General features: G+C 39.4%; 1 protein-coding gene across 1 annotated transcript in view; it reads left to right on the forward strand.

The window, feature by feature from the left end:
• GRTP1 (growth hormone regulated TBC protein 1) overlaps positions 1-11095 on the forward strand; it is a 30682-nt gene extending 19587 nt beyond the window's left edge. The window contains 3 exon segments of the mRNA XM_042456343.1: positions 7731-7903; positions 8002-8187; positions 10103-11095. Of these exon segments, the coding sequence (XP_042312277.1) occupies positions 7731-7903; positions 8002-8187; positions 10103-10210 (467 nt within the window). The 3' untranslated portion in view covers positions 10211-11095.
• Positions 11096-12094: the final 999 nt, after the last annotated feature.

Here is a 12094-nt window from a genome sequence, read left to right on the forward strand (position 1 = left end):
ATCAACAATAGCTTGCATCCTGTTCAGTTACGAAATCAAAAGCTATACTTATGATCTTGTACCTGCTGAGAATTCAGATTTACAGTTGTGAATAACTGAATATGACCCTGGAAATCCACGTTTGCAGCCTGGCAGTGGGCAAGTCACAGTCTCTCAGCATCAGAGGAGGGCAAAGGAAAAACCCCTCAGAACAAATCTTGCCAAGAAAAACCCATCCTAGTGTCGCCATAAGTCATAAACTACTAGAAGGCACAGAACAGCAAAGTGGCTAGATTGAAATATTTCTAAAGTGCTAGAGATTGGGAGATTGGGAAATAACATCTGAATGCTCTCCTGATCATAGGATGCATTGAGACAGGCAGTTGCAGCAGGGCTCTTGAGGGATCTCTCCAGCTGCCTGTTCTCGACACACCCCATGTGTGTCGAGAACAGGCATATTCCTATGGGAATATGAGAACAGCATATTCCCATAGTAGATATCGTTTCCCAGTGCCCCATCTCCAGTACCTTGGAAATGCTTCAACCAGGGCACAACCAGGCTGCAAAGGTTGTTATTTGAGAGGTGGCATCAGTAGACATAAGTACAATGACTGAGCTGTGTTGCAGTTACTTTGAAAGTATGGGATTTGGGCCATACTTTTTAAAATACAAATTTAAAACGTCCAAGTCCAAACAGAGCATAATACTATAGAAAAAAACATGTAATAAACAATTTTGACCAGTGGTGAATTCTAGTCTTAACAAACTTATCTGACATTTGTTGTTGTTAGTTCCCCTTGAGTCGGTTCCGACTCATGGCAACCCCGTAGATGAGACATCTTCAAGAATCCCTATCCTCTGTCTTGCCCAGATCCCGCAAGCCTTTGCCCATAGCTCCTCTGATTGAGTCTATCCATCTGGTTTGTGGTCTTCCTCTCTTTCTTCTACCCTCCACCTTTCCTAGCATTATTGTTTTTTCTAGTGATCCATGCCTTCTCATTATGCGGCCAAAATATGATAGTTTCAACTTGATCATACTTGCTTCCAAGGAGAACCTGGTGTGATCTGTTCAATAACCTATTTGTTTGTCTTCTTGGTTGTCCATGGTATCCTAAGTACTCTTCTCCAGCACCACATTTCAAATGAGCTGATTTGCTTTCTGCCTACTTCCTTCGCTATCCAGCTCTCACATCTGTACATGGTAGTTGGGAATACAATGGCCTGAACGATTCTGACTTTAGTGCTCAGTTGTATGTTTTTGCTCTTCAGTATCTTTTCCAGTTCTTTCATAGCTGCCCTTCCCATTCCTAGTCTTCTTCGCATTTCTTGACTGCAGTCTCCATTCTGGTCAGTGTTTGATCCTAGATATGGGACATACAGCCAGCTAGTCCTATGTTAGGCACGAATCCACACATCCCAGTTCTTGATCCCAAAGCAGAAAACACCTAATTGCATTCTTTCTCTCCAATTTTTTTTCTACTGTATAGCATTATTGGATCGTGATCTTCTTAAGAGTAGAACTTGCTAAAGTGTGACATTCAGTAAGGTTGTAAATCTCTCTACTGGCACTATGTCACTTCAGGTGGACTTACGTGATTGAGGCCTTTTGCATTTGGGTTTGGGGAAGGATAGTAAACTAATCCAAAAAGAGGGAAAGTTATGTTTATTATGTTTGGTAGCATTCTGATATTTCTGTAAATTCTTTTTTTCCCATTATTCATAGAAAGATCAAGAAGGACAAGTCACCATTTGTGTGATCTCCCATGACAGTAGTTTTCCTTTAGTACTATAAAAAGTGACAATTTAAAGTTCTCCGGCTCCTTTCACTTCTTCTGTGGTGTTTGTTCCCTTGCTTTATTTTCAAACTCCTTATTCCACTGGCACATATCAGTCACTTTGGCCACATTTTCTAGCCAATCTTTGAGTCTACAGCCCTCTACACCAACAAGCAGAACTCCCTGGAGCCCCTTTTACACTACCGAATTATAGCACTGATTCCGTTTTAATGGCCTTGCTTCTGTCCTGTGGAATCCTGGGACTGGCAGTTTAGGGAGAGACATTTAGAATTCTTGGGCCTCACTAAACTACAATCCCCAGATTGCCACAGTGTGTTGCCATGGCAGTTACAGTGCAATCACAGTGGTACAATTGTGTATTGTGAAAGGGCCAGGAGTTCTCTCTCATTGCAACATCACTTGCTTATTATTTCAAGGGAAGAAAGGATACCTTCTGAGTGTAGGAGGCCATATGTTTTATTGAAATCAGTGCAGCTTCTGACTTCTGAATTGTACAAGTAGGTACTATTTTACTTGTTAATAAGTTCCATTGAAGGTAATGGTGCTTACACATGAGTAGGCCTATCTTGGTTTGTGCTGTGTAAAGCTTCAGAAGGAGTAATTGAAAACTAAGCACTTAAAAACGAAATACTAGAAAGAAAGCTTTTATTTGATGTAAAAAAGATTACATCAGGCTTCTAAGACATTTTACAGATTGAAAGTCATGATGATGGGGGAGAGGTGGGCAACATGGATAGTCTCCATTATTAAATGATGTTGCACCAGGCAGGCAGTTCATCATATAGTCTATACCAGGCAGGGGATGATGGTGGCTAGCAGTTTTATTTTTATTTATTCGTGCCCATTGGCTGCCACAGTTTCTTTCTTTCTTTCTTGGAAATTTCTCACAACCCAGCTGCTGATGATTTGGCCACAGAGACCTGTCCTTGGATGAGACCTGCCCTCATCACAAACCCAGCTGTTTTTCATTCCTTTCTAATGATTGGATATCCTATTCCCCCAAGCTCTCCACTTGCAGAAGAGGTGCTTTATAAGGGATTTTACAGCCATTGTGCAAGAAAACAGATTACTGAAATATTCAAGATACAAGACACTAAACAGTTAATAACAAAGACTTTAAAATAACCTTCATGAAGGTTATACGCTGACTGAGTTGCCTGAATTAAGGATGTTAAGAACTTGCTTTTGAATAGAAGTTGTGATAAATAATATAAATAACAGATGTTCTTTTAGGATAAGCGTGGAGAGTTTGTAACCCTGTATATGTTGTTGAAAACAAACTCACATCAGTCCCGGCCATCAAGGAAAATTGAAAGGTGGGGTTGAAGTTATAGGTTAGCCACATCTGGAAGATCACCAGCTTTCCGATCTCTGATTTAGAAGATTATGTGAAGTTGAAATGGTAAACCTTCCAATAGCCTAGATGTTTCAAAAGCTGTTATATCAGAAGGTGCCATTGACTTTCTGTGTTAATAGTCCTTTCATTTTGCCCTAGTTTTCTGTTTACACCATGACTGATGTTCCATTAGTTCCTGAGATGTTTGAAGCTAGATTTGCCAGTTTTTCATTTGATTATTTTGTTAAGCATTTGCCAGTGGAACAACGTAAATTATTCTGAAATTATTCTTTGTCCTCTTCTCCAACAGACTTCTATAAAATTGTTTGTGCCATGTTTTAAAAGACTGGTCTTGAGCTAGTGTGCATTGTTAATCTGATCAATTAAAATTTGACACCCTTTTACTTTGCAGCTCTCTTGCTCACCAGATTTATGGTAAACCTGAGCATTCTGAAAACAAGACATGAAATAGTTGGGAAAATTTGCAAGGGGCAGATTCTAGCAGATTCAAGAAAGATAAGCACTTCAATCTTACAAAAACCAAAGATAATAGCTGGAGCATAGCTGAAATAGAAACACTAGATATTCCTTAAGTGCAAATCTGAATTTTACTGCAAAACTGATGATGGTATATTTCAAATCTGAGAGGCTGGAAAATTGTTAGGCAAAGGTTTTGTCATATTGTTCTGACATTAAGTTTACAAAACAACACACAATTAAGCCTGCTCCTTAATTGAATGCCTTCTGAATATATCATGCAGTTTATGATACCAGTTGGCCTGTATCATAAACTGTATGATATGTTGCCATAGCTAGACACAGACTGAAAACATCTCCTACCAATATCTGCCAGACGTCCTCCAAAGGTCTCAGCAAGTGATGTCATAGTCTCTAATTCCCTCCACTCTCTATCAGTGACTTGGAGTGAAATGTTGACTCTGGGAAGTGGAGGCTTTAGTCATTGAAGAGGGAAGAAGGAAATACCAAGCTTCACAATGACTAACAACTATGAATGCAATTGTAAAGTAGATTCATGCTTGTGTCTGTCACTAATGTGATGCTGACCAATAATGGCAGCATTTTTAAAAACTTTCAATTTTGCTATTAATTTTTCATTATTTGGTCAGACAAGGGGATGAGGTGCCACTAGTTGTTGGGGACAGTGAAAAGAGCCCTTCTCTCACCTGTAGCATTTCTCTCTTACCACCATCACAACACAAAAAGCTTTATGGGTGTGGGTTTGTGCATGCATATGCAGTATCAGCAACAGTGACGCTAGACACTGAGGCCCCTGAAGAATTTGTTCCAGTTGCACCATTGATAATCCTGTCTAGGTTAAGGAAGGGAGCAGGATTTTGCATGGGACTGGGAAAGAGAGTAGTTAATGCCACTATTGCCCCTGCTGCTGCCTACCTCCTGGGATGTCTTTAAGTACACTGGCAGGGCTAATCACGCCATCAATATTGACCTCATATTTTTAATAACTAAAATCTTGAGAAATACTCCATTTACTCTTCAAGGCAGTCTTCTTCTGACTTCCTTTCTCTCCCTGCACCTGTTTAGAACTGCCTTAATACGTTTAGAACTACCTTAATGAAACCCAGCCTTGGTTTTTCTGCTGATCCCCAATTACTTACTCTAACTACTTATTCAGTCTAAGTGAGAGATATAATAATAAAATGCCCTCCAACTTGTTAATAGCTTTCACATGTGTGCATGTGTGGGGCTTTTTTGTTTCTATCATTGGCAGGACTTTGGTACAGCTATTGGTGGGACATACTAACCGTATGAAAACAACAGGGAGAAGTTATAAAAGCACTGGAGTGTACATAATATATTTTCCATTAATTTCCAGGCCGTGTTCACTGGATCGATTTATGATCATTAGAGCAAAATGGCTCAATAATGGGAGTGTCCCGCCTGTGTTCAGTCCAGTGCTCTAGTAGTATTTCTGTCTGCTTGGAATGGTGCTGTGCTGTGCTGTGCTTTTAGGAACTTTGGCATTCATCTGTTCTGCCATGGTCTCAGAGACTGAAAGCAGCAACTGCTGCCCCATTGCAGCAGATCAAATTATAGGAACGTAGACCTATCCTTGACTGATCACCTGCTTTAAGTCACAGAGCACCATCTAGTGGTTTCTTTTCCAACTCTTGCATATGCTTGTATTTCTACCCAATGTACAAAAACTTGGAGTAATGGGGAGAAGGCTTGTATTGGAACATATCTGTTTGTTGTTCGTTGCTTTCAAGTTGATCTTGACTCATGGCGATCCTGTGAATGAGACATCTCCAAGCCCCTTATCCTCTGTCTCTCTGCTTAGGCCCTGCAGGCTCAGGCCCATGGTCTCCCTGACTGAATCTATCCATCTGGTATGTGGTCTTTGTCACTTTCTACTTCCCTCCACCTTCCCCAGCATCAGTCTTTTCTAATGAGTCATGCTATCTCATTATGTGGCTGAAATATGACAGCCTCAATTAGTCATCTTGGTTTCCAAGGAGAGTTTTGGCTTGATCTGTTCTAGGGTCCATTTGCTTCTCTTTTTAGCTGTCCATGGGATCCTCAGCACTCTTCTCCAGCACCACATCTCAAATGAATTAATTTTATTCCTGTCTGCTTTCTTTACTGTCCAGCTCTCGTAGACGTACATGGTAATAGTGAACAATGACTTGAATGATTCTAACTTTATTGTTCAGCTGTATATCTTTACACTTTGGGATTTTGTGTAGTTCTTTCATAGCTGCCCTTACCATTCCCAATCTCCTTCTGATTTATTGACTGCAGTCTCTGTTCTTCTAATCAATGTCTGATCCAAGGTATGGGAAATCGTATAACTATTTTGATTTTCTCATTATCTAGGTTGAATTTGTTTAAATCCTCTGTGGTCATTGTTTTTGTTTTCTTTACGTTTTACATTAGGCCTACCTTTGCACTTTCTTTAGAATATATCTAAGCTGACTATATTTCTTTGAGATGAAAATGGGGTGTTGGGATGGCAAAACGGGACGGCGTTATGTAATATTATGTATTTATGTAAAAGTAAGATGGTAAAAAAAGTTTTATTACATGAACATATTGATCTAACAATTATTCTTCAATGACAGAATTCATACAAAAAATTAGGTGGACGTAGAGGGGAAACTATATCTCACCATGATCGTACCATGTATATTGCTCCAATGAAGTAATCTCACACAGCAAATTTTGGTATTTCAACACTTTATCATAAAAACTCTCACACTCCGTGACACAATTTTTTTTCACAGCCACAATTTCAAACAGGTATCTTCAAACAATTTTTGCAACATAAGAATTTTTTCTTGAAAGGACAAAATTGACATTTGCATTAAAACATTGGAATGGTCTGGAAATATGGGGGGAAAACAACTCAGTACTGTCCCATTTAAAATGGTGCATATGGTTAGCCTCAGTATATCTCATTTCTGTTACCTAGCATCTTTTTGGACCATATGCACTAATTGATATTTCTGTGTCAGGGTCATATATCTCAGTACATGAGTTTATTCTCCTCAAACAGTAATTTACACATTCTTGCATCAAAATATGTGCGTCACATTTTTAGATGCCTGAAATGAATTAAGAACTACCTTGGAGCAATTTCTTTGTAGAATATTCAGGGGTAGGCATGTTGACCATTCCGGATGAGAAAACCAATGAAGCTTTGAAAGTTTGCATAATGTATTTTGTACTTTTTCATTGTCCTGCTAAAGATATCACTGTTCTAAGGATTTTGTTGTATTTCTTTGTAGCGGTCAGGCTGAGACACAGGTGTTTGCAAATAGTTTTCTGGCAGCTAGCCATGATCATATTTTTCTAGCAGCAGTCATATGCATGCTCTCTCTTTCCCCAAGGCCTGGATACAACTCAAGGAACTCAAGTTGTAGGAGGCCGTCTTTCACCTTATGCTGTGATGAGAGGGATGTTTGCTCCTCACCTAATCTGTCTGGCATGTGTAGAACTGCTAGTGAATGAAAAAGGACAGCCATTCACTTAAAACTGGGCTGGGGAAATGAGTTAGAAGTGGTGAGGCACATTCCTGCTGTTATTGTGTCATCAAGTTCTGAGTATGTCCAGAGCTTGATGTGAAGTGAGACTTCAGTCCCTCTTCCACTTCTGACTTTTCTGCATTGCCTTTGGTGACCAAAAATAAAAGACTGGCTACATGTAGACTGCTTTTGAGACCCTGGTATGTGTTACAATGCCATGTTTCCACAGAACATTCTGTGGGCTTAGTTGACTTATATGTAGGTAAGGGCTTGAGGATAAACCAAAAGGTTTATCCCCCATTCCTCACAAATTGATTCTCTGTGATGTTTTCATTATCTGGAATTGTGTCTGTTCAAACCATGGGACGCAGAACCTTTTTCAAAGCTTGTGCTTAAAAGAGGCCCAGCCCCTCCCAGTTATGGCAACTGTAGCTTGGCAAAATGTTTATCTCCAAATGTGCAATGCCATATGTGGAAAGAAAGGCTGATTATGACAAGTAGCAAGAAAGACTTTGCAGTTATAATGCACTGTGGTTCTATATTGGACACGAGTTACTGTCTTCAGGCTGACATTTTTGGTGACTTAGCTTTTATTTTCTTCTTCCCTTTCTAAAGATTATTATAGTCCAGAAATGATGGGCCTCAAAACAGATCAAGAAGTCCTTGGAGAGCTGGTAAAAATGAAAGTACCAGCTGTGGCAGAGTTAATGGAGAAGCATGGCATCATGTGGACTTTAGTGGTGTCCCGTTGGTTTATATGTTTATTCATTGACATTCTTCCAGTAGAGGCAAGTCAAAACTTGATAGGTATTTTTAGCTGTGTTAGCTAACTGTTAACTTCTAGTGTACACATTGTATTCACTCAAAAGTCCTCCTCCTTCTACAGACAGTACTTCGAATTTGGGACTGCTTGTTCTACGAGGGATCAAAAATAATCTTCCGTGTAGCCTTAACACTAATTAAGCAACATCAAGCTTTCATTTTGGAAGCCACTAACTTCCCTGATATTTGTGACAAATTCAAGCAGATCACCAAAGGACCATTTGTAACAGAATGTCACACTTTCATGCAGGTGAGTTCTCATTCTAGTATTATAAATCTGTGCTTTAAAGGCTGTGGTGGTTTTCAAAAATGTTTTACCACAGTTGTATTGCTTTAATGAGTTTCCACACAGGTCTTAGGCATTCAGGATGAGGTTAATCTGAATGTATGAGGAGGGAACAAGCTAGGTTTCCAGTTGTGTGGAGAGGTTGCATACGTAAGGAATACTGTTCTCCTCAGAACTCTGCTGTCCACATAGAATAACTACATAGGATTGCAGTCTTTTCCGTGTGTCTGTGTCTGACATGAGGAGCAACTTAGGGAGCTGGGTATGTTTAGCCTGGAGATGAGAAGGTTAAGAGGTGTTATGATAGCCCTCTTTAAATATTTGAAGGGATGGCATATTGAGGATGGAGCAAGCTTGTTTTCTGCTGCTCCAGAGACTAGGACACAGAGCAAGGGAAGCAAATTACAGGAAAAGAGATTTCCCCTCAATATTAGGAGGAACTTCCTGACAGTAAGATCCGTTTGACAGTGGAACACTCCCTCAGACGGTGGTGAAGTCTCCTTCTTTGGAGGTCTTTAAACAGGGGCTGGATGGCCATCTATCGGGAATACTTTGATTTCCCATTCCTGCATGGCAGGAGGTTGGACTGGATGGTCCTTGAGGCCTCTTTTGACTCTATGATCTCTATAGAGGATGCTTCTTGAGTGGTGAAAATATTCAATGATGGTCAGGAAAAAAAAAACAATTTTCAAAGCAATGTTAGTTAACGGTAGTGATTATCTGACTGGAATGTTACTTTCCCTTGCTACTGCAACATTTTTCATCTAGTGTTATCAATGGCAGGACAGAATATTTTCAAACCAATAAGCAGCTGCTGCTTTTCTGAGAGTTCACAGGAGTACTATTTACCACTATTGGCTGTACTGATCTTCACCAAGGACCTCACATTATAGTCTCACATTTATTTGAACAGATTGATTTGCCTAGGACCACCTAGTTGGCTTCATAGCTGAATGGCACCTTGAACCCCAGGTTTCTGACATAGTATGTTGCATTTGTATAAGACTGACATGAAGAGTTTCTCGTTGTACCACCACATCTTCTGGGCCCCTGTAAGCTTGTTGGGGCATTATTCTTGTTTTGCATGCCACAGCCTGATATGGTTTCTAAGAAGGAATGGGTGGATCTAAATTTTCCTTTGAGGGGTTCTGCTGGATTAGTTAATGGCTGGTGTAAACGTGTTGTGAGCCCTTCAGAAGTGTTTTGTAAATATACTCTGCATCAGAACCAAGTTCTATTTAGCAATAAAAGCTAAGTGCAGATAAAGCTAAAAGCAGTTAATGAATACAGTGGACCCTTGTTATACGCTGGTGTTTGGTTCCAAGATCCCCCGTGTATAATAAAATCCGTGTATGCTCAAGTCCCATTAAATATAATGACATAGCAAAATGGTGTCCCTTATAAAAAATGGAAAATCAAGGTAAATTTATACTTTTTTGGAACATTTTCAAACTGTGTATGCTTGAATCGGTGTATAAAAATCCGTGTATAAGAAGGGCCGACTGTAGTCAATAATGTCCTAGTCTTCTGAAAAAAACTGTTATCACATCTTCTGGTAGAAAACTTGCAAATAGTTTAAATCATGGCTATTTTAAAAAAACAAGTATGCTATATATTTGTATTCTGGCTAACTTGAATGTTGTAGTGCATGTGAAACCCTTTGACCCCTTTAATATGCTAAACATGAAATATCCAAAATCATGAAACAGGTGCTTCCCGGTGCATGTGACAACTTTGTGGTTCAGTAGTGGTGTTTACATGCAAAAATCTAAGCATCTCTATTTTCTATCTCCTAAAGCATGCTATCCTCCCTATGCTGTCCTCCCCCTCCTGTCAGAAATCTGGTCTAAACTAATATAATCCTAATCCTTAATTCTAGAAAATATTTACAGAGCCTGGAAGTCTCCGGATGGCTACAATAGAGAAACTGAGAGAGACTTGTAGAGCAAATCAGATTGCTCAGATCAATGGACAATATGTAAGATAATATGGCAAGCCTGGGTACATTCCTTAGCTTAATTGCACTGATTGACAATTTCCTCAGTTTCGTTACTGTTGACTGACTCTTGACCAATTCTCTACAACCTTCCAAGTAAGTGTTGGATAATTTAATATATGTTTTGTAAAAACACACTTCCATTACTGTAAGAATAAAATGCAATCAATGTGATTTTTTTTTAAAAAAATGATACTAATTTTAGGAAATTTGTAATATTTAAGCCCAGAATTATGTCTTCATATGAAAATACAAAATAAATTTATTTGAAAATCTCCCAATGCTATATACTATGTAGAGGCTTATCGCTCCAGAAATAGTCCAGATTGAATGCTGTTTAGGTAACTGCATATATGAAATATCCTTTTCTGCATACTACAGACATTAGGAATAGCACATTATCAGCTTTCTGTTGTCCAGACTTGCTACAAATCAGTAAAACATCTTACTTCACTATTATCCAAAGCCTAAGGTGTGCCTGTTAGTCACTGCAAGGAAATGTCAGTAGCTGTTTCCTGTGGGTTTAAAAGTGTGCTAACATAGTTTTTCCATTAAGTTTGTTTGTTTTAAGACATTTGCCACAAGACACAAATGTAAAGTAGGTGAGTGGGTTCCACTTGATACTCTTTGTTGTGAGTTTCCAGAGGTAAGGGAATCTATGCTTGTGGAGAGGCATACAATGCCAATTACACTGTATTCAAAAACATAGCCAAGGGATTTGCACCTTTGATACTTTGTACACTCGCATCTGAGGAAGCAGACTAAGTCTACAAAGGTTTGTGCTGCAACTTTTCACCCAGGTACAGTAGTCTCAAAAAATGCTACAAGATTGCTTTGCATACGTTTATACTGTACATATAATACACTGTATAGGTATCATCCCTATTATCTGAGCCTACTACCCCTTTACTATCTCTTTCAATAACATGTATAGAGTGACTTCTATCTACTGCATAGCTCTTATTTGCACCAGCTTGAACTGCAAAGTTTTTATTCTATGCACTAGACTAAAGGGGTGCATTAAAAATTTCTTGTTCCTGGAGGTGTCTAGTAACTGTTTTGTGATTTAAGAAACAGCACCCATACTAAAAACCACTTGTTCTTGGATTTTGAGTTTTTTACACTTCTGGGCTACCTCTGTTCCCTAGTGGGACCTGGGGCTGAAAAACTGGTCCCAGATAATCTTAACATCTCACCTCTATATATAAAACACTGAAGTGATTTATGTTAAGATTTACTATGAAATATAGTTACCATGGTTATTGTAATACAAATCCTATACAATCACAGATTTACATAGATTGTTTCTGGAACAGCAAGGTGACTGGAGATCCTTTCTCACCAACAAAATGCAGAACGAAGCAGATAAATACTATTGCAATTCTCATCCTGTGCTTTAACTAAACTCATGTTGAAAGAGAGGTACCTAAACTGTTGAGACGTCTAAACTTTCAAACCTACTATAATATTTGTGGTTTAATGAGCAGCATATAGTTTATCAACATTCTTAAGGGTGAAACAAGCTGCCCTTCTGAAGGCTGACTGGGACTCCAGCAATCTGCCTTGAAGCCACCTGAAAAAGGAGCAGCAAAAAGGCAACTTTTCCCATCTACCATGGCCAGAAGCTGGCTTTAAGATGCTCCGGCGGTGTGTGGTGTGTAAATGCGGCACTGCAGGAGCGCCTGGAAGCTAGCTCACATGTGGGCAGCCAGGCAGATTGAAGATGGCTTCTAGTCATCTTGTGGGTGTGCGTCAGCTGTATGTCACACCTCCAAGTCAGTTTGAAGCCAGCTTTTTATGCTGGTCTGTTTTGGCCCTTAGTCAACGGAAGCTTTCTCTATTTCAGACTTTCTCTTTCAGAAGTCTTGCACTGCA

Source organism: Sceloporus undulatus, chromosome 3, assembly GCF_019175285.1.
Source record: "Sceloporus undulatus isolate JIND9_A2432 ecotype Alabama chromosome 3, SceUnd_v1.1, whole genome shotgun sequence".
Lineage (NCBI taxonomy): Eukaryota > Metazoa > Chordata > Lepidosauria > Squamata > Phrynosomatidae > Sceloporus > Sceloporus undulatus.